This window comes from Salmo salar, chromosome 21, assembly GCF_965601325.2.
Source record: "Salmo salar chromosome 21, fSalSal1, whole genome shotgun sequence".
Lineage (NCBI taxonomy): Eukaryota > Metazoa > Chordata > Actinopteri > Salmoniformes > Salmonidae > Salmo > Salmo salar.
In genome coordinates, this window is record NC_138311.1 from 24,195,640 (window position 1) to 24,218,138 (window position 22,499).

The following is a 22,499-nucleotide window of genomic DNA, read 5'->3' on the forward strand; positions in this document are numbered from 1 at the left end:
TTTCTCTCTCGCTCTCTCTCAGGCTGAGCAGTAGCTGATCCGGGAGAACAGAGGGTGGCAGCATTTAACCTGGGTGTTGCTGAGGCCACAAGGGAAAGGTCTGCCTCAAGACCCAGCAGGTTCTATGTGAGTCCCCGTGAATACTTCTATTTAATTTGATGTGTTTCTCCACTGAGATCTAGAGTAACTTCACGCCCTCCTCCCCAGGGCTTGTTCATCTTCTGGGGCCGCCCGCTGATGACCCCGCGGCTGCCCAAGCAGAGGCAGTACCTGCAGGAGCTTCTGGAGCAGGCTGACAGCAGATGGAGCAGACAGATACAGGACCTCATAGACCGCCTGGGACAGGTCCAGCTAGCAGCCGAGTGAGTGTGTGTAAGTGTAGTGGGTGAGGGGGAGCAAGTGCACAATTTCAGAGAGAGGTGTAAAGAAAGGGAATTCAGCAAGGGCCTATATATCCTCTTTGCTTTGCAGCTGGAGGAGCTCAGTAGGAAAGCACCTGGCAGGCAGCTGGCCTCGGAGGGTACCCCGTTTGTCCTGTACGACTGTGCCCCCAAGGCGATGGCGGAGCAGAGGGCCAGGGAGCTGTATCTGCACCAGCTCCACAGCACCAACCAGAGGAGGAGGGAGGCACAGCTCCACCGGGCCGCCGAGCACAGGAGAGAGACGGACAGGATCAACAGAAAGTGAGAGAAAGAGGGAGGGAAGGGAACAGGCTTTGGTAGAGGCTTTGAGAGGGGGTGGTACTTGTCTGCTACTTCCATTCAACGCAGTTTTGAAAATATCAGAACCCAGAACCAAATCGAGTAGGTGGCAAGCACACGCAAGATCTGGAGATGAATGACATAGCAATATACTAAAGAATGGTTATGGTTGATGGAGAGCGGCACCAATGATTGTTTCTCTCCCCTAGGATGATAACTGGCCGGATCCTTCGCCAAGATAGGCAAAGAATGATGAGGGTGGGGCTAGAGGAGGCGTGGGGGCAGAGCATGGAAGCGAAGAGACTCAGAACAGGATATATGCAATATAATGTGTATTATAAACTGGGTGGTTCAAGCCCTGAATGCTGATAGCAGTGGTAAACCAGAGGTATGACAAAACATTTCTTTTTACTGCTCTAATTACATCGGTAACCAGTTTTATAATAGCAATAAAGCACCTCGGGGGTTTGTGCTATATGGCCAATATTCCACGGCTGTATTCCAAGGGCTGTATCCAGGCACTCTGCATTGCGCGTAAGAACAGCCCTTAGCCACGGTTATTCAAGTGATCTTAGAATAATAAGGCCTATATAAATGTAAAGAGTTGCCCTTCTAGTTACTGTTCCTGTCTCTCAATGAATACGGCCTATATAGTGTTGTTCCTCTTGTTCCAGGGCTGGCTGTTGCCTGCTGATAGACCAGTGCTCGGGGCTGCAGCACTGTCTGCAGTTTAAGAGATGCTACAGTGGAGAAACCAACATGTGGAAGGAGACTCGCTTCATCAGCAGTGTGTCCACAATGTGTTAATCATCAATAAAACAGTAGTTTTGCTAACAATATTCACTTAGTGCCTTTTTTATTCCCTTCAAAAACACATTTTTCCTTGAAAACCCCAAATAGAATTCCTTCTGTGGTGCATCACACTTAAGCAGAGCATAATATTCTCTGGGGGAAAATAAAATAGAACATTTACCATATCTGTCATTACCTTTAGCAAAAACACCTAAACAGAAACAGGCAACGCTTTATACAAAACTACACACATAAGATGCAACCCCTCCATTATTAAAAAAGCATACCCAAAGAGTCAATCACATATGTAATTATTATGGAGCTACACTTGCTCTCGAGAATCCAAGGCATTCTCAGCTATAAGCACTGCTTATTGGTGGGATCATGTGAACTATGTTTTAATGTTTAGAAACATCAATAATCAGCGTTGCGATACGGTTTTTGAAACATATGGAACTTATCTTTCATATTAGCGAGTAAGAATCGCTCAAATAAAACATTAACTTACTGAGCAGGGTTGCAGACATCCATACAACTGTATGACTACAGTTGACGAATTACACCTCTCCAGTTATGCTTACACAGGTGTTCGAGCACAATAGATAGCTAATAAGCACAGGTCGCCTCAGTCTTCTGTAAACAAGCGCTGCAACATGGAGATATGGCCGTGTGGGAACACCAACCCTATAAAAGGTACGTAGTAATTTAACCTTTTGGTTTTAGAAAAACATTTTTGCTGATATGAAAGCTACTTTCCTTATGTTTCCAAAATCATACCGCAAGCGATTTGTGTTAACGTTCAGAACAAGCTCTTAACAAAACTCCCCCGGCCAGAAGTTACCGTCATGAATAAATGCTAAAGGTAGTTAGCATCTATGAATGGGCTAGTGATAGACTAGTGCTTATTAAAGCTTCCTCTGTACACAAACGTCGGGCACCTCACAAACCTGAAGTCCCTTGAGGCTCAGTTGGTAGAGCCCGGCGCTTGCAACGCTAGGGTCGTGGGTTCAATTCCGACGAGTACGAAGAAAATATAAAATTGCACTCACTACTGTAAGTCGCTCTGGATAAGAGTGTCTGCGAAATTACTCAAATGTAAAAGTCCGTTCCTAATGGTAATGATGTCAGTGATAAAAATGTAGCTAGTCATCGCGTTAAAAATCTGACACGCATCAACAGGGAATCTGTGACAAAGTCTAGAATAAAAATACAAGATGAGCAAATTCTATAGGTTATCGAACTGGTCCTCTTGTAACCCAGGCTTTGGCAGGAGCGTAGCCTAAAGTATGAAGTGACAACAGGGAGCAAGAAGTTGTCAGTTAATAATATTTGAGTTGTGCTTTAAAATCAATGATACTGCAGTGTGAACCAGCTTGTACATATCATTCTTTGCTAATATCTGATAGAATCCTCCAACTAAAGACTAGAATCTGCAGGATATTACATGTGAGGTCAGGAGGTCAAACAGAGGCCGGCACTATGAGGGTTTGCCTTTATGTCCTTTTATCTAGACTAATTTAAACAATGGACAGGTAAAGGCGATATGGGATTCACCCATCCACTTTTCCAAGTGAAGGAAGCAAGGTAAAACTATTGAGATGCCTACAATAGATGACAGAGACCTTTCGGGAATATGCCATTTCTTCCCAAGTTAGCCTATAAGTTCTTAAAGCTAGTCCAAACATGCTCAACGGAGTGTGTTATTAGGGGTTTGGTGACACAGAACAGTCTGTCTCCAGATTCTGTATCAATCACAAATAAATAATCTCAAAATAGAATATAGAAACATAGAAATAGAATGTATAGAACAGATAGGGTTCCCTCAAGTTACACATGAAACGTTGTGGCACTAACCTGGCAATTCGATTATATGGACGCATATAGAGATATGGTAAACAAAGCAATTACAAAAGTCAAGGGGGACATCAAATGAAATGACTGAACCTTCAAAAAATACCCCTTAAATTATATTTTTGCTGGTTAACCATTTGTAATCTCCTACAGATGTACATCCTATGTATTACATTCTATGGGTACTGGGGAGTGTCTAGAGGCAAAGGAGTGTCTAACTACAGAAGGCGTTGGGCGCGTTCCTCTGCCCAGGCGTTGCGGACACATGCCAGATCTTACAACGCCTGGATAGGTATTTTATGTATGAGTTAACCTCATATGTTATAGCAATCTGGTGCCGGAAGGCACTGTCGATGCCGTGGAATGGAACCATTGGTTGATGCATGCAACGTCTGAGCTGGGGAACGCGACTGTTGAGTGATGATTGGTGAAATAATGCGAAATCTGGAGAGGAGAGGCGGCAGCGCATGTCTGATATGTGTAGCTCCCTTGTGCTGTACTGAGGGATCGAACATGGGGATAGAAAGAGGTGGCTGATGGGAGATGGAGTTCACACATCCTGGACTTTCATGGCGTCCTGGGGCCAGTCGTAGGTGTCCTGGACGAAGGAGTCGTAGTCGGGGCTGTAGACATGGGAGAGCACAAACGCCTCCTTGTCCTTGGGCTCCGGGTAAAGGGAGGCAATTTTGTGTCTGTACGCATAGTCAACCACCTGAGAGATGGGTAGAAATATCAATTAGTTACACAGAGCACTGATGTATTGACATGGAGAAAGTGTCTTTCTCTGCAGTAACAAATCTGTGTGGATGTAATGCTGGTATTGATGGTTTTGTGGGGTGGTGTCAGTCTCTAACCTTAACTGCGATCTTAAAGGACACTTCTCTGATGCTGTTGAGTGGAGGGTAGAGTCTTCCCTCGGCCAGGTGCTCCTCTGTTACCATGTCAGCTATCGCCTGAGAGAAACAGGAAATGAAAAAGAGAAGTAAAGAAATGGAGGGCTCTATGCTCTAATACTTTGGATTTGAAATTATACAATGACTGAGGTTAAAGTGCAGACTGTTTCTAAACACTTCTACATTAATGTGGATGCTACCATGATTATGGATAATCCTGAATGAATCATGAATAATCATGAGTGAGAAAGTTAGACACACATATCATGCCCCCAAGATGCTAACTTCTTTCCATTACAATAACAGGGGAGGTTCGCATTTTGGGGGGGGGGTATGATATTTATGCCTCCAACTCATTCATCATTATTCACGATTCATTCAGAATAATTCGTAATCACCGTAGCATCCACATTAATGTAGAAGTGTTTAGAAACATATTACATTCTTATTTACAATAAAAGTGACTCCAACATTTACCATTCATTTCTATTGCGCAAAGAATTTGTTAAGTTACGTCTTATTCTAAAATTGATGTATTTTTTCCCACTCATCAATCTACACACAATACCCCATAATGACAAAGCAAAAACAGGTTCGTTGTCCTGTTGGAAGGTGAACCATTGCCCCAATCTGAGGTTTCTCCATTGCTTGTGTTTCTTGGCCCAAGAAAGACTCTTCTTCTAATTGGTGTACTTTAGTAGAATCTTGCTTCTCATGGTCTAAGAGTCCTTTTTTGCCTTTTGGCAAACTCCAAGCGGGTTGTCGAGTGCCTTTTACTGAGGAGGAGCTTCCGTCAGGCCACTCTACCATCAAGACCTGATTGGTGGAGTGCTGCAGAGATGGTTGTCCTTCTGGAAGTTTCTCCCATCTCCACAGAGGAACTCTGGAGCTCTGTCAGAGTGACCATCGGGTTCACCTCGCTCATCAACTCATCCTTGACCGCTGGCTACGTCCCTTCCGTCTTCAAGAGAGCAAGAGTTGCACCCCTTCTGAAAAAACCTACACTCGATCCCTCCGATGTCAACAACTACAGACCAGTATCCCTTCTTTCTTTTCTCTCCAAAACTCTTGAACGTGCCGTCCTTGGCCAGCTCTCCTGCTATCTCTCTCAGAATGACCTTCTTGATCCTAATCAGTCAGGTTTCAAGACTGGGCATTCAACTGAGACTGCTCTTCTCTGTGTCACGGAGGCTCTCCACACTGCTAAAGCTAACTCTCTCTCCTCTGCTCTCATACTTCTAGACCTATCTGCTGCCTTTAATACTGTGAACCATCAGATCCTCCTCTCCACCCTCTCCGAGTTGGGCATCTCCGGCGCGGCCCACGCTTGGATTGCGTCCTACCTGACAGGTCGCTCCTACCAGGTGGCGTGGCGAGAATCTGTCTCCGCACCATGCGCTCTCACCACTGGTGTCCCCCAGGGCTCTGTTCTAGGCCCTCTCCTATTCTCGCTATACACCAAGTCACTTGGCTCTGTCATATCCTCACATGGTCTCTCCTATCATTGCTATGCAGACGACACACAATTAATCTTCTCCTTTCCCCCTTCTGATAACCAGGCGGCGAATCGCATCTCTACATGTCTGTCAGACATATCAGTGTGGATGACGGATCACCAGCTCAAGCTGAACCTCGGCAAGACGGAGCTGCTCTTCCTCCCGGGGAAGGACTGCCCGTTCCATGATCTCGCCATCACGGTTGACAACTCCCTTGTGTCCTCCTCCCAGAGTGCTAAGAACCTTGGCGTGATCCTGGACAACACCCTGTCGTTCTCCACTAACATCAAGGCGATGACCCGATCCTGTAGGTTCATGCTCTACAACATTCGCAGAGTACGACCCTGCCTCACACAGGAAGCGGCGCATGTCCTAATCCAGGCACTTGTCATCTCCCGTCTGGATTACTGCAACTCGCTGTTGGCTGGGCTCCCTGCCTGTGCCATTAAACCCCTACAACTCATCCAGAACGCCGCAGCCCGTCTGGTGTTCAACCTTCCCAAGTTCTCTCACGTCACCCCGCTCCTCCGCTCTCTCCACTGGCTTCCAGTTGAAGCTCGCATCCGCTACAAGACCATGGTGATTGCCTACGGAGCTGTGAAGGGAACGGCACCTCCATACCTTCAGGCTCTGATCAGGCCCTACACCCAAACAAGGGCACTGCGTTCATCCACCACTGGCCTGCTGGCCCCCCTACCTCTGAGGAAGCACAGTTCCCGCTCAGCCCAGTCAAAACTGTTCGCTGCTCTGGCACCCCAATGGTGGAACAAGCTCCGCCAGGACAGCGGAGTCAATCACCACCTTCCGGAGACACCTGAAACCCCACCTCTTTAAGGAATACCTAGGATAGGATAAAGTAATCCTTCTAAACCCCCCCCCCTTAAAATATTTAGATGCACTATTGTAAAGTGGTTGTTCCACTGGATATCATAAGGTGAATGCACCATTTTGTAAGTCGCTCTGGATAAGAGCGTCTGCTAAATGACTTAAATGTAAAATGTAATGTAATGTTCTTGCTCACCTCCCTGACCAAGGCCCTTTTCCCCCGATTGCTCAGTTTGGTCGGGTGGCCAGCTCTAGGAAGTATTTCTTAGTAAAAGTTTGGAACCATCTCCCGACTTAAACTCTAAAGATATCTCTTACATCAATAAGAGTCAATTATTAAGACCTCAGTCTCATTCTGAACGTCGCATACTCGTTTATCTCCAAGAACCCTAGCCCTTATTGATGAATCAGCAATACACAAATTGGCTTAATTATTTATTTACTAACTGACTAAATAATAACAGAATACACACACACTTACATGAGATTAAAGTCCATAGTGGATTGACATGATATGACATCTTGTTACATAATGGAAAGGGGGTGGGGAAAGATAGAGGGGGAGAGACAAAGAGTCAACTTATCGTACATGTCACATGCCCCGAATACAACAAGTGTAGACCTTACCGTGAAATGCATACTTACAAGCCCTTAACCAACAGTGCAGTTCAAGAAGAGTTAAAATATTTACCAAATAAACTAAAGTAAAAAATAATAAAAAGTAACAATAAAAATATCAATAATGAGGCTATACCGGTTCCGAGTTAGTGTGCGGTGGTACAGATTAGTTGAGGTTAGAGGTCGACCGATTAATCGGAATGGCCGATTAGGGCCGATTTCGAGTTTTCATAACTATCGGTAATCGGCATTTTTTGACACCGATTATGGCCGATTACATTGCACTCCACGAGGAGACTGCGTGGCAGGCTAACTACCTATTACGCGTGTGCAGCAAGGAGCCAAGGTAAGTTGCTAGCTAGCATTGAACTTATCTTATAAAAAACAAATCAATCTTAACATAATCACTAGTTAGCTACACATGGTTGATAATATTACTTGTTTATCTAGCTTGTCCTGCGTTGCATATAATCGATGCGGTGCCTGTTAATTTATCATCGAATCACAGCCTACTTCGCCAAACGGGTGATGATTTAACGAGCGCATTCATGAAAAAAGCACTGTCGTTGCACCAATGTGTACCTAACCATAAACATCAATGCCTTTCATAAAATCATTACTCAAGTATATATTTTTTAAAACCTGCATATTTAGTTAATATTGCCTGCTAACATGAATTTCTTTTAGCTAGGGAAATTGTGTCACATCTCTTGCGTTCTGTGCAAGCAGAGTCAGGGTATTGCAGCAGTTTGGGCTGCCTGGCTCGTTGCGAACTGTGTGAAGACCATTTCTTCCTAACAAAGACCATAATTAATTTGCCAGAATTGTACATAATTATGACATAACATTGAAGGTTGTGCAATGTAACAGCAATATTTAGACTTAGGGATGCCACCCGTTAGATAAAATACGGAACGGTTCCGTATTTCACTGAAAGAATAAACATTTTGTTTTAGAAATGATAGGTCATTAATATGGTCAAATCCAGAAACTAAGGCTAGTATTTCTGTGTGTTATTATATTATAATTAAGTCTATGATTTGATAGAGCAGTCTGACTGGGCGGTGGTAGGCAGTATCAGGCTCGTAAGCATTCATTCAAACCGCACTTTCCTGCATTTGCCAGCAGCTCTTCGCTGTGCTTCAAGCATTGTGCTGTTTATGACTTCAAGCCTATCATCTCCCGAGATTAGGCTGGCAATACTAAAGTGCCTATAAGAACATCCAATAGTCAAAGGTATATGAAATACAAATGGTATAGAGAGAAATAGTCCTATAATTACTATAATAACTACAACCTAAAACTTCTTACTTGGGAATATTGAAGACTCATGTTAAAAGCAACCACCAGCTTTCTCATGTTCTCAGCAAGGAACTTAAACGTTAGCTTTTTTACATGGAAAATATTGCACTTTTACTCTCTTCTCCAACACTTTGTTTTTGCATTATTTAAACCAAATTGAACATGTTTCATAAATTGATTTTATTGATGTATTATATTAGGTTAAAATAAAACTGTTCGGTATTGTTGTAATTGTCATTATTGTCATAAGAAAAATCGGACGATTAATCGGTATCGGCGTTGAAAAATTATAAAATCGATCGACCTCTACTTGAGGTAATTTGTACATGTAGGTAGGGGGTGAAGTGACTATGCATAGATAATAAACAGCGAGTAGCAGCAATGTACAAAACAAATGGAGGGGGGGTGTCAATGTAAATAGTCCGGTGGTCATTTGTTTAATTGTTTTGGGGATAGAAGCTGTTAAGGAGCCTTTTGGACCTAGACTTGGCACTCTGGTACCGCTCGCCGTGCGGTAGCAGGTAGAACAGTCTATGACTAGGGTGACTGGAGTCTCTGACAATTTTATGGGCTTTCCTCTGACACCGCCTATTATATAGGTCCTGGATGGCAGGAAGCTTGGCCCCAGTGATGTACTGGGCCGTATGCACTACCCTCTGTAGCGCCTTGCAGTCAGATACCGAGCAGTTGCCATACCATGCGGTGATGTACCCGGTCAGGATGCTCTTGATGGTGCAGCTGTAGAACTTTTTGAGGATCTGAGGACCTATGCCAAATCTTTTTAGTCTCCTGAGGGGGAAAAGGTTTTGTCGTGCCCTCTTCATGACTGTTTGGTGTGTTTGGACCATGATAGATCGTTGGTGATGTGGACACCAAGGAACTTGAAACTCTCGACCCGCTCCACTACAGCCCCGTCGACGTTAATGGGGGCCTGTTTGGCCTGCCTTTTCCTGTAGTCCACGATCAGCTCCTTTGTCTTGCTCACATTGAGGGAGAGATTGTTGTCCTGGCACCACCCTGCCAGTTCTGACTTCCTCCCTATAGGCTGTCTCATCGTTGTGTCGTCAGCAGACTTAATAATGGTGTTGGAGTTGTATTTGGCCACACAGTCGTGGGTGAACAGGGAGTACAGGAAGGGACTAAGTACACACCAGCGTGGCAGATATGTTGTTGCCTTACCACCTGGGGGCGTAAAGGTAGGCAGGAATCAGGAGGATATAATTATGGTCAGATTTGAATGCCCTGTTGGTAGGATAATCTTAAATCGTAGGTCATCAATTTATTTTCCAATGATTGCACATTAGCCAATAAAATGGTTTGAAGTGGGAGTTTACTCGCTTGCCTACGAATTCTCAGAAGGCAGTCTGACCTCCGCCCCCTTTTCCTCTGTCTTTTCTTCACGCAAATGATGTGGATTTGGGCCTGTTCCCGAGAAAGCAGTATAACCTCGTTAAAGGAAAAAGCTTCTTCCAGTTTGAGGTGAGTAATTGCTGTTCTGATGTCCAGAAGTTATTTTCGGTCATAAGAGACGGTAGCAGCAACATTATGTACAAAATATGTAAAAAAAAATAAGTTACAAACAACGCAAAAAAACGAACAAAATAGCACAGTTGGTTTTGAGCATGTAAAACGTCAGCCATCCTCTTCAGCGCCATCTTACTAGATACATTTGGAAACTACGCTCACAGTAACCAGATTACTTAGCACCCTAACACCCGCTCATTCGGATTAGGAATGCAATATATATATTTACGCGTAGCTGTCTCTCTGTCGTCGTCTCTGTTGAAACCAATCAATCCGTCTATGGGTAGTGGCTCGATGTAAGGCTCTGGTTGTCCACCAGAGGTCACAATGTCTTTCTTAGTTGTAGAGCTTCTCAGGTCTTGGAGTGTTCATTAGAATAGATACTTCAGACGTACCAACAGTTGTCTCAGAGGGGATTGTCTTCCTTCCCACCTCGTGTCTTTTAGTCTAAGTTCTAGGACCACTTTTTACATGCACAGCTGCAGACAGTGAACGTTTCTGGTCATCATCTTCTGTAGAGATAGAGAGCTTCAGGGCTTCTAACCACTTCGTAACGTTCCGCTCACGCTGTACGTCGGCTGGTCTGTAGAGTTTAAACCTTTTTCAGCCGCTCAGCCGCGTAGCCACCGCTCCACGCTGCCTAGTCTGAGTATAAAGTTTCTAACCATTACTACGTGTACCCAACGCTCCACACTTTCTGGTCTGGTTTTCATAGGTTCCAACCATTTCGTAACATATAGTTCATGCTGTCTGTCACACTGGTCTGTATGTTAATTCTTAGCGAGTCCTTTTAAGCAATCTAGCCAAAGGGGGCGTTCCATCATGCTGGCACGAACTCTGAGCTCACTGGGGAATGGCTACTGACTGGGCACAAGTTCAGATTAAAAACAATTCTCATTTAGATGGCTAAAATCACAATGCTATCTTCACAAAAGTATTCTCATATTTCATCATATAATATTTACAACATTTAGATGTAAACCTGATACATAGGATGTGTACACTTTCAGAGTTACCGTTACCTTGATATACCATCCTTAATGACATCACAAAATAATAAACAATGTGACAGGATTATTCTTTAGACCCCCCCCCCCCCCAACCTTAACATTTGGACATCAGAAATGAATATTTTGACGTTAACAGTTTTTAGGCGGGCCACACTCTCTCTAGACAAAGCATTCCTTTGGTGGATACCGAAAGGCAGAGCGGAAAAGTTCCCTTCTGCTTAAATTTACAACTCAGTGTTAAGGTGTCAAGACCGGCACAGACCCCCTCCCCCTCTTCTGTGGGAGGGAAGGGGTGTCTGGCTATCTTCAGACATTTGCCTAGCTGATGAGTCCTTTGATCCACTGTCAGGAGAGTCATGACAGTGTTTAGATTGACAAATAAGGCTGTAACGTAACAAAATATGGAAAAAGGGTCTGAATACTTTCCAAATGCACTGTATATTCAAAGAGTGCCTATATGCTGCAGGAGTGGTCCTTGAGTTGCCTTTCCTCCCACAGTCACGTTTCCATAAAATCCCTGCTTCACTCCTCCCGCAGCCACTGGATAGGCATATAATGCCAATATACTATGGTCTAATTTACTTTCACTTGCCCACTGTAACCTACAGGTTATGGGTTACTAAATCTAGTGGGCTGCTAAAAGTTTAGTATGGGCTGCAAAATAGTGGTGTTGTACAAATTTGGAGGGCAGCTCAACACACTCATAGCTCCAGGATCCAGGATCCCAAGATAATTAGCATGCAGTCGTTAGTTGCCATGAGGGGGAACTACTGTTAGTTAAGCACCATGGATAAGGTCATTAGTTGAAATTACGCACCAAATTTTTGTTCCCCCCTATTCTGAATGTCCCTTTCATCATTTAGGCCTCACTGTTAGACTTTCTAAGCTACTGTAGGCTATACAAGGTATTCGCCTAGGCTACGCAGCAGAACGTTGCAGTGAATTCGGAGGGCAGATTGACAGGGAGTCCTAGGTCTCTTCGCAGTCAGTGACAAAAGTTTCTTAATTTGGTTGTGCTCATAACGCATCATGACCATTTTAATAAAGTATATGCCTATAAGTTTGAAGTAGCCAGGGGGAAACTTGGTGTGTGTGTATGTGCACAGTGACGCCGGTTATATGTGCATGTGCGCCAAACCTTGTCTCCAAAGGGCCACAGTCTGTGACTCACAGCACTGGCCTTTACCCGCTGCACTGTCTGCAGTGGTGTGTGTAAGAGAGATTTCTCATTCACTTAGCATTTTGGATGCGTCTCCCTGCACACTGTAATAGTGCACTTTAACCACATATTTAGAAATCACCCAGTTTTCGTAACCACATAAATATTTCTACTTTCATTTTTCCTACGACACAAAGTAAATTGGAAAAATAATATAAAATATATATATTTTACAAGGTAGAAAAATTAGAAATTGAAACCGTTAAAAATGTTCTATTTTACGAGTGGACAGAAAAATGTTGAAAGTGAAACTAATATTATATTATTCAACTTGAACAATAGTATTAGATCATTGGATTGATAAGCATTACATGCACTCCTTACCTCTACTGTTTGAGATTGTGTGTACGTCTTTCGTTGAAAATGTCAAATTAAAAGACAAACAGTTACCTCGGCTGTGGTGAGGAAGATGTCGTCAGAGATTTGGCGCACCCCGCAGGCGATGACCCCCAATGCCACGCCAGGGAATACGTAGGCGTTGTTCCCCTGACCAGGGATGAAGGAGCGCCCGTCAGCCAGGGTCACCTTATTAAAGGGGCTGCCACTGGCAAAGATGCTCCGCCCCTGGGAGAGAGGGAGAAAATGAGAAAGAGAGCGAGCGAGAAAGTGAGAGAGAGAGCAAAAGAAAGACCATGAGAGAGCCTTAACTATTTCAGATCATTCCATTTCTATGACAGCAAGGATATTTAGTAAGCGTACATTGATTGGCACTCAAACAATGGAACAGTGAGTGAATGTCTATTCTCAAGGTTAGGGTCAGAGTTTCAGTACCTTGGTGAGTTGGTAGCACTGTTCAGCGGTGCACTCTGCCTTGCTGGTGGGGTTACTCAGGGCGAAGATGATGGGCCTCTCGTTGAAGGACGCCATGTCCTTGATGATCTTCTCAGTAAACGCCCCTCCGATGGCCGCCACTCCTGCACACAGGAAATAAAAATAAATAAAAAATAAGAGTACTGAGTGTGAGAACAAAACACACATCTTCCTGAGATGCTCTGCAATGTTGAGTTTCTGTCCAGTGTCCATTTCTGGTCTGTTTCTAAAGAAACATTCTGTACATGACAGATGAGCCTTAGTTACACTGGTGAGACAATACGTGATCATGGTGACTGACCGATGAGGGCAGTGGGCTTGATGGTGTGCACCACCTCCTCCAGGGTCTTGATGTGGGCGTGGTCGTGGGCAAACTCCTCCTTCTCATGGTTCAGGTTTCCTCTGCCCTGTGGGTCACACCATGGTAACGTCAGTCAGTCTGACATACAACTGGATACAGTTCAGGAGGCCGTAACGTTCTGAACGTTGCCCATAGAACTGACTGATATTATTCCCCATTCTACATGACAGTGCAGCATAACTGATCTACATGATCTTTCTATCTGAAAGTTCTGTAACATTGCATCCTACTGAACATGACCAATGTCTTGGTGGACAGCTCAGAAGGCTGATTAGATCAGCGTTTTGAAGCTATTCAAGTGTATTAGGACGTTAGCTATGATAATATGGTATTTCTGTTACCTTGACGATGAGGCCCCTGGAGTCGACCATCCAGATCTTCTTTGCGGCTTCCGTGGCCGACACCCCCTCCTTTGCCATGGCCATGATTAGCAAGTGGGCAATGCCCAGTGCAGCCTGGGTAATAAAAAAAAAAAGCAGTGGTAAAGTCCTTAAATAAAAAATACTTAACTTCTCCTTAAGTCGATTTTGGGGGTATTTATATTTGACAACTTTTACTTCACTACATTCCTAAAGAAAATAATGTCCTTTTAACTCCATACATTTTCCCTGATACCCAAAAGTACAGTGCCTTGCGAAAGTATTCGGCCCCCTTGAACTTTGAACTTTTGCCACATTTCAGGCTTCAAACATAAAGATATAAAACTGTAATTTTTTGTGAAGAATCAACAACAAGTTGGACACAATCATGAAGTGGAACGAAATTTATTGGATATTTAAAACTTTTTGAACAAATAAACTGAAAAATTGGGCGTGCAAAATTATTCAGCCCCCTTAAGTTAATACTTTGTAGCGCCACCTTTTGCTGCGATTACAGCTGTAAGTCGCTTGGGGTATGTCTCTCAGTTTTGCACATCGAGAGACTGAAATTTTTGCCCATTCCTCCTTGCAAAACAGCTCGAGCTCAGTGAGGTTGGATGGAGAGCGTTTGTGAACAGCAGTTTTCAGTTCTTTCCACAGATTCTCGATTGGATTCAGGTCTGGACTTTGACTTGGCCATTCTAACACCTGGATATGTTTATTTGTGAACCATTCCATTGTAGATTTTGCTTTATGTTTTGGATCATTGTCTTGTTGGAAGACAAATCTCCGTCCCAGTCTCAGGTCTTTTGCAGACTCCATCAGGGTTTCTTCCAGAATGGTCCTGTATTTGGCTCCATCCATCTTCCCATCAATTTTAACCATCTTCCCTGCCCCTGCTGAAGAAAAGCAGGCCCAAACCATGATGCTGCCACCACCATGTTTGACAGTGGGGATGGTGTGTTCAGGGTGATGAGCTGTGTTGCTTTTACGCCAAACATAACGTTTTGCATTGTTGCCAAAAAGTTCGATTTTGGTTTCATCTGACCAGAGCACCTTCTTCCACATGTTTGGTGTGTCTCCCAGGTGGCTAGTGGCAAACTTTAAACAACACTTTTTATGGATATCTTTAAGAAATGGCTTTCTTCTTGCCACTCTTCCATAAAGGCCAGATTTGTGCAGTATACGACTGATTGTTGTCCTATGGACAGAGTCTCCCACCTCAGCTGTAGATCTCTGCAGTTCATCCAGAGTGATCATGGGCCTCTTGGCTGCATCTCTGATCAGTCTTCTCCTTGTATGAGCTGAAAGTTTAGAGGGACGGCCGGGTCTTCGTAGATTTGCAGTGGTCTGATACTCCTTCCATTTCAATATTATCGCTTGCACAGTGCTCCTTGGGATGTTTAAAGCTTGGGATTTTTTTTTGTATCCAAATCCGGCTTTAAACTTCACCACAACAGTATCTCGGACCTGCCTGGTGTGTTCCTTGTTCTTCATAATGCTCTCTGCGCTTTAAACGGACCTCTGAGACTATCACAGAGCAGGTGCATTTATACGGAGACTTGATTACAAACAGGTGGATTCTATTAGTCATTTAGGTCAACATTGGATCATTCAGAGATCCTCATTGAACTTCTGGAGAGAGTTTGCTGCACAAAGTAAAGGGGCTGAATAATTGTGCACGGCCAATTTTTCAGTCTTTTTATTTGTTAAAAAAGTTTGAAATATCCAATAAATTTCGTTCCACTTCATAATTGTGTCCCACTTGTTGTTGATTCTTCACAAAAAATTACAGTTTTATATCTTTATGTTTGAAGCCTGAAATGTGGCAAAAGGTCAAAGTTCAAGGGGGCCGAATACTTTCGCAAGGCACTGTACTTCTTACATTTGTACTACTTAACAGGACATAAAAAATTGTCAAATTCACACACTTATCAAGAGAAATCCCTGGTCAGCCTCTGATCTGGCAGACTCACTAAACACACGCTTCGTTTGTACATGATGTCTGAGTGTTGGAGTGTGCCCCTGGCTATTAGTAAAAAAAATATTTTTGTAAAAATTATGCCATCTGGTCTGCTTAACCTAAGGAATCTGAAATAACATACTTTTGATACTTGCAAAAATATTTTTGCAATTACATTTACTTTTGAGTCATTTTCTATTAAGGCATCTTTACTTTTACTCAAATATGACATCATTGTAAAAAAGACAGTTCCATGATGCATCCTGCTACTAAGCAATCTACCCAATCACTGCCATGCAACATGATGATTTTCAAGCCATTTCATCTGCATTCTTGTGTTATCTTTCAAGGCTCGATTAAAGAGAGTGAGGTTTCCAAAAATCAACATGTTTTGGAGTTTATAATGAACACAGATCAGCACGTTTGTCCTCTTACCTCCCCGGCCCCCTGGAACACAAAGGTGTGGTCTGACAGTTTGTTCTTGGTGATTTTCAGAGCAGCCAACACCCCAGCTACTGCTACTGAGGCTGTGCCTGGGAGAGAGTGAGTGAGACAGGGAGAGAAAGAGACGAGCACAGGAGAAATAAGAGAGAGGGTGAGAAACACAAGGGATGGGTTATACGGTTGTTCTCAGAAATCAGAATGGTTTTGCACATCCATTCTTCAACAGTACACAAAACTCTATGTGTCTCTGACTAATACCACAGGAGGGCTTCAGTCATCCACACAGCAAATAAGGTGTATGGAGTGCGAGTAGATTTGACAGGGAAAAAGAGAGAGTTACCTTGGATGTCGTCGTTGAAGGTGCAGTAGCGGTTGCGGTATTTGTTGAGGAGGCGGAAGGCGTTGGAGTTGGCAAAGTCCTCAAACTGGATCAGACAGTTCATTCCATACCTGCATTCCGTGGAGCAGTGAACAGTCAGTCAAACCACACACACACACACACACACACACACACACACACACACACACACACACACTACCCACTTGTCAGTAACTGCCTGCATGAACTCATCGATGAGGTCATCGTACTCCTTTCCTCTGATCCTCTTATGCTTCAGGCCGATGTACAGGGGGTCTTCCAGGAGTGCCTGATCAAAAATAACATTTCACCCTCAAGCTCTATGACGAGGGCCTCCAGGAAATAAGGGAAGTAACTAAGTGATAGTGGAGCCCTGAATTCCAAAACAACATCTAGCACCTGTCCAACCCCTTCAGAGCTACAAGAGGGGGGAGGGGCTAGGGGTCCATTTGGAATTGAACAACACTGTTATGCAATCTTGGTGAATCCCAAAATTATTGTATTCTTACCTTAACCCTACTTAGATCTCACTGCCATACAACTACCAGCAGCATATTTAGTTCACTAGGTAAGATATAAACTCAGCAAACTTAACATGTGTTAATATCTGTAAGAAGATAACAAGATTCAACAACTGAGACAAAGTGAACAAGTTCCACAGACATGTGACTAACAGAAATTGAATAATGTGTCCCTGAACAAGGCGGGGTCAAAATCAAAAGTAACAGTCGGTATCTGGTGTGGCCACCAGCTGCATTAAGTACCGCAGTGCATCTCCTCACGGACTGCACCAGATTTGCCCGTTCCTGCTGTGAGATGTTGCCCCACTCTTCCACCAAGGTACCTGCAAGTTCCCGGACATTTCTGGGGGGGAAATGTCCCTAGCCCTCACCCTCTGATCCAACAGGTCCCAGACATGCTCAATGGGATTGAGATCTGGGCTCTTCGCTGGCCATGGCAGAACACTGACATTTCTGTCTTGCAGGAACTCACGCACAGAACGAGCAGTATGGCTGGTGGCATTGTCAGGCTGGTGGCATTGTCATGTCAGGATGAGCCTGCAGGAAGGGTACCACATGAGGGAGGAGGATGTCTTCCCTGTAACGCACAGCACGGAAATTGCTTGCAATGACAAAAAGTTCAGTCCGATGATGCTGTGACACACCGCCCCAGACCATGACGGACCCACCACCTCCAAATCAATCCCGCTCCAGAGTATAGGCCTCGGTGTAACGCTCATTCCTTCGCTGATAAACGCAAATCCAACCATCACCCCTGGTGAGACAAAACTGTGACTCGTCAGTGAAGAGCACTTTTTGCCTGTCCTGTCTGGTACAGCGACGGTGGGTTTGTGCACATAGGCAACATTGTTGCCGGTGATGTAAGGCAGGTCCTCACCAGACAACAGGCCTACAAGCCCGCAGTCCAGCCTCTCTCAGCCTATTGCGGACAGCCTGAGCACTGATGGAGGGATTGTGCGTTCCTGGTGTAACTCGAGTAGTTGTTGTTGCCATCCTGTACCTGTCCCGCAGGTGTGATGTTCAGATGTACCGATCCTGTGCAGGTGTTGTTACACGTGTTCTGCCACTGCGAGGACGATCAGCTGTCCTTCCTGTCTCGCTATCTTAGACGTCTCACAGTATGGACATTGCAATTTATTGCCCTGGCCACATCTGCAGTCCTCATGCCTCCTTGCAACATGCCTAAGGCACGTTCACGCAGATGAGCAGGGACCCTGGGCATCTTTCTTTTGGTGTTTTTCAGAGTCAGTAGAAAGGCCTCTTTAGTGTCCTAAGTTTTCATAGCTGTGACCTTAATTGCCTACCGTCTGTAAGCTTTTAATGTCTTAACAACCATTCCACAGGTGCAAGTTCATTAATTGTTTATGGTTCATTGAACAAGCATGGGGAACAGTGTTTAACCTGTTAGGGCTAGGGGGCAGTATTGACACGGCTGGATAAAAAACGTAACCGATTTAATCTGGTTACTACTCCTGCCCAGTAACTAGAATATGCATATAATTATTGGCTTTGGATAGAAAACACTCCAAAGTTTCTAAAACTGTTTGAATGGTGTCTGTGAGTATAACAGAACTCAAATGGCAGGTCAAAACCTGAGAAGATTCTGTACAGGAAGTGGCATGTCTGACAATTTCTTCCCCTTCTTGATTATCTCTATCCATTACAAAGGATCTCTGCTGTTACGTGACACTTCCTACGGCTCACATGGGCTCTCAGAAGGCGGCAAAAAGCTGAATCGTGGCTTTGCAGGCTCTGGCTGAAACAAAGTAGCGTGTTTGGGTAGTGGCTGGTTACAGTACTGTGAGACTCAGGCTCGTGCCCGCGTCGACCGAAAGCTTTGTTTTCTTTCCTCTGTTTACCTAAAAGGAGATTCCCGGTCGGAATATTATCGCTTTTTTACGAGAAAAATGGCATAAAAATGGATTTTAAACAGCGGTTGACATGCTTCGAAGTACGGTAATGGAATATTTAGAATTTTTTTGTCACGAATTGCGCCATGCTCGCGACCCTGATTTACCATTTCGGATAGTGTCTGGAACGCACGAACAAAACGCCGCTATTCGGATATAACGATGGATTATTTTGGACCAAACCAACATTTGTTATTGAAGTAGCAGTCCTGGGAGTGCATTCTGACGAAGACAACAAAGGTAATCAAACTTTTGTAATAGTAAATCGGAGTTTGGTCAGGGCTAAACTTGGTCGGTGTCTAAATGGCTAGCCGTGATGGCTGGGCTATCTACTGAGAATATTGCAAAATGTGCTTTCACCGAAAAGCTATTTTAAAATCGGACATATCGAGTGTATAGAGGAGTTCTGTATCTATAATTCTTAAAATAATGTATGTTTTTTGTGAACGTTTATCGTGAGTAATTTAGTAAATTCACCGGAGATTTGCGGGGGGTATGCTAGTTCTGAACGTCACATGCTAATGTAAAAAAGCTGGTTTTTGATATAAATATGAACTTGATTGAACAAAACATGCATGTATTGTATAACATAATGTCCTAGGGTTGTCATCTGATGAAGATCAAAGGTTAGTGCTGCATTTAGCTGTCTTCTGGGTTTTTGTGACATTATATGCTAGCTTGAAAAATGTTTTGCTTTCGTTGTAAAGCCTTTTTGAAATCGGACAGTGTGGTTAGATTAACGAGAGTCTTGTCTTTAAAATGCTGTAAAATAGTCATATGTTTGAGAAATTGAAGTAATAGCATTTCTAAGGTATTTGAAAATCGCGCCACTGGATTAGACTGGCTGTTGCGTAGGTGGGACGAATTCGTCCCGCCTAGCCCAGAGAGGTTAAACCCTTTACAATGAAGATCTGTGAAGTTATTTGGATTTTTATGAATTATCTTTGAAAGACAGGGTCCTGAAAAAGGGACGCTTCTTGGAGTGTCCTGTTAGAAGTACCTGGTTGTCGGTGCCTACGTCCAGCAGCACTGGTAGACACTGCTGGGGTGGCACTCCTCCGCAGGCCGTGTACAGGGCCAGTTTACCCACTGGGATGCCCATGCCGTAACTGCCCAGGTCGCCCAGACCCAGGATACGCTCTCCGTCCGTCACCACAATGGCCTGGGGATACACACACGGTTTGGTTCACATGGTGAAACTTGTAGTCTCCACCTATGGGAGCCTTATGCTGTTTACACCCTTAAGTCCACATCCTGTACCATGGAGTAAAGTGTGTGTGTGTTAGGCACTCCTTACCTTGATGTTCTCCTCAGGCCAGGAGTTGAGCATGGTGGCGATGTGGCCTTTATCATGGATGGTGATGAAGAGACCTCTGTGGGATACATGCTAACACTTCAGAACCACTATCATCACACAACAATTCACTGGGTGTGTGTGTGTGCGTGTATCTGTGTGTTTCATGCCAACCGTGGTCTCCTGAAGGCCAGTCCGTACTGTTGGCAGGCCAGCCCTACAGTGGGGGTATAGACAATGGGCATGAACTCCTCTACATCAGACGTCAGCAGGCGGTAAAACAACTTCTCATTCCTGTCCTGCAGAGTCATCAGCAAGATGTACCTGAGAGAGAGAGAAAAATGGGGAGACAGAGAAAGAGAGAAATAGAGAGAGAAATATAGGGAGAGAGAAAGAAAGAGAGAAATGGGGAGAGAGAAATGGAGAGAGAGAAATGGGGGAGAAATGGAAAGAGAGAAATGGGGAGAGAGAGAAATGGAGAGAGAGAGAGAAATGGAGAGAGCGAAAGAGAAAAAATGGGGAGAAAGAGAAATGGAGAGAGAGAAATAGAGAAAAATGGGGAGAAAGAGGAAAAAAATGGGGGGGAGAGAGAAATGGGGGGAGAAATAGAGAGAGAAATGGGGGAAGAGAGAGTAATGAGAGAGAAATGGGGAAGAGAGAAATTGATAGAGAAAAGGGGAGAGAGAAATGGGGGAGAGCGAGCGAAATGGAGAGAGAAATTGAGAGAAATGGAAAGGGAGAAAGAGAGAAATGGAAAGAGAAATAGAGAGAGAAAGAGAGAAATGGGGGAGAGAGAGAGAGTGCAGAACAAGGTGAAACAGAGACCAGTAAGTGATACGAGGGGGAGGAAAGCTACTGTATTTCTGTGTATTTTTAGCCATCATACAGTATGTGTGTGTGTGTGTGTGTGTGTGTGTGTGTGTGTATGTGCTCACTTGTCGAGGGGGTTGCGGCCCTCGTAGCTCTTCATGATACGGAGCACCTGGACGTCCTGGGAGAGGTAGACGGGGGGCAGGAGGCCGTGGATGCCCAGCTGCAGGCGCTCCTGCAGGGTGAAGGCCATGCCCTGCAGGGGGGTGGAGGCGCACACATCCAACATAAAGGGTCAACGATAGCGCTGTGTAACAGACACCATCCAATGTTGTAGCATTGGTCTAGCTAGCATTGATCTAGCTAGCTCTTGTTCACATAAACACCCAGTTATCAGGCTTTTACAAGTATTGTCTTCAATAGAGAAGCTTTAGAGCTTTAGCTGTGTTGTGGTTCTGATCATGTCTTGAGCATTCCTTTTTTTAGGCCTATTGCATGTAGGGAAATTCATATAGCTGCTCACTGGGCTGACCGGACCCCAACTTTGTGGTCTGGTTGTGCTTAGTGCCACTACTCTGTCACGTCAGTGTTCTTGTGTTCCCACTTTTTCACACACTCGCTCTAGCTCTTCTTTCTTTCTTCAAATGGAAAGAATTCTTCAGAAAGCAAGAGGCTCGTCATGGAAATAAATCACATTTTCAGGAATTTACTACTGTAAATGTACTACTATTGTAGTGTCACTATGTAAAGTTGTGATAGTCTAATGTAACACAATAGTAGTACATTTTGCCAAACCTGGGGTTTGGTCCATTAATAATAAACAACTGTTAATGTCAATCACAGTGACACACTCAGGGGTTTCTGGATCAAAAAGGGGCTTAGTTGGTGGGCGTGGCGTTGCAATCTGTGTGGTCGGCCCATCGGTGCGGCTGAATTTAAGAGAACATTTTAGAGGCCCCCCCATCTTGGCGGTGTAGAGAAAACGTTGACTTTACGCCAATTTCATGCATTCTACTAATTTATCCATAAAGTTCAGATAATATTTTGCAGTTTTAAAGTAGGTTTGCTGTAATTCTATGCATTTTGACATGGAGCTGAAAGAAAATGTTGCAATTTAAAACAAATGTCCTGCTAGTCTACATATTCTGCCATGGAGCTGAGATAAAATGTTGTAGTTCTAAAGTTAATTTCCTGCAATTCCATGCATTTTGCAATGGCTAATGCGTGTTCTTTTTAGAATTTTCAAATCACCCTGACTGTCTAGCTTTTATTTTGGTGATTGTTAGAACTCAAAGATTATATTCTGAAAAAATATATACAGTGCCTTCAGAAAGTATTCATACCCCTTGACTTATTCGTCATTTTGTTGTGTTACAGCATTAATTTAAAATGTATTAAATATATTTTCCTCACCCATCTACACACAATACCCCATAAT

At 44.0% G+C, this 22,499-nt stretch overlaps 1 protein-coding gene and 1 long non-coding RNA gene across 3 annotated transcripts in view; one reads left to right on the plus strand and one right to left on the minus strand.

The window, feature by feature from the left end:
• LOC123729557 (uncharacterized) lies at positions 1 to 1,540 on the plus strand. The gene is made up of 4 exons (XR_014382018.1): positions 1 to 126; positions 208 to 372; positions 472 to 683; positions 911 to 1,540. It is a non-coding gene; the product is annotated as an uncharacterized LOC123729557 (long non-coding RNA).
• me3 (malic enzyme 3, NADP(+)-dependent, mitochondrial) overlaps positions 1,541 to 22,499 on the minus strand; it is a 27,691-nt gene continuing 6,732 nt past the window's right edge. For both annotated transcript variants that reach the window (XM_014164545.3, XM_014164546.3), the window contains exons 3-15: positions 21,187 to 21,317; positions 20,426 to 20,575; positions 20,255 to 20,330; positions 19,958 to 20,119; positions 16,712 to 16,815; positions 16,509 to 16,618; positions 16,160 to 16,257; positions 13,744 to 13,857; positions 13,343 to 13,448; positions 13,003 to 13,145; positions 12,622 to 12,795; positions 4,199 to 4,297; positions 1,541 to 4,056 (exon numbers count right to left, since the gene is read on the minus strand). In XM_014164545.3, the coding sequence (XP_014020020.1) occupies positions 3,895 to 4,056; positions 4,199 to 4,297; positions 12,622 to 12,795; positions 13,003 to 13,145; positions 13,343 to 13,448; positions 13,744 to 13,857; positions 16,160 to 16,257; positions 16,509 to 16,618; positions 16,712 to 16,815; positions 19,958 to 20,119; positions 20,255 to 20,330; positions 20,426 to 20,575; positions 21,187 to 21,317 (1,629 nt within the window). In that variant the 3' untranslated portion in view covers positions 1,541 to 3,894. The remainder of the gene's footprint in view (positions 4,057 to 4,198; positions 4,298 to 12,621; positions 12,796 to 13,002; positions 13,146 to 13,342; positions 13,449 to 13,743; positions 13,858 to 16,159; positions 16,258 to 16,508; positions 16,619 to 16,711; positions 16,816 to 19,957; positions 20,120 to 20,254; positions 20,331 to 20,425; positions 20,576 to 21,186; positions 21,318 to 22,499) is intronic.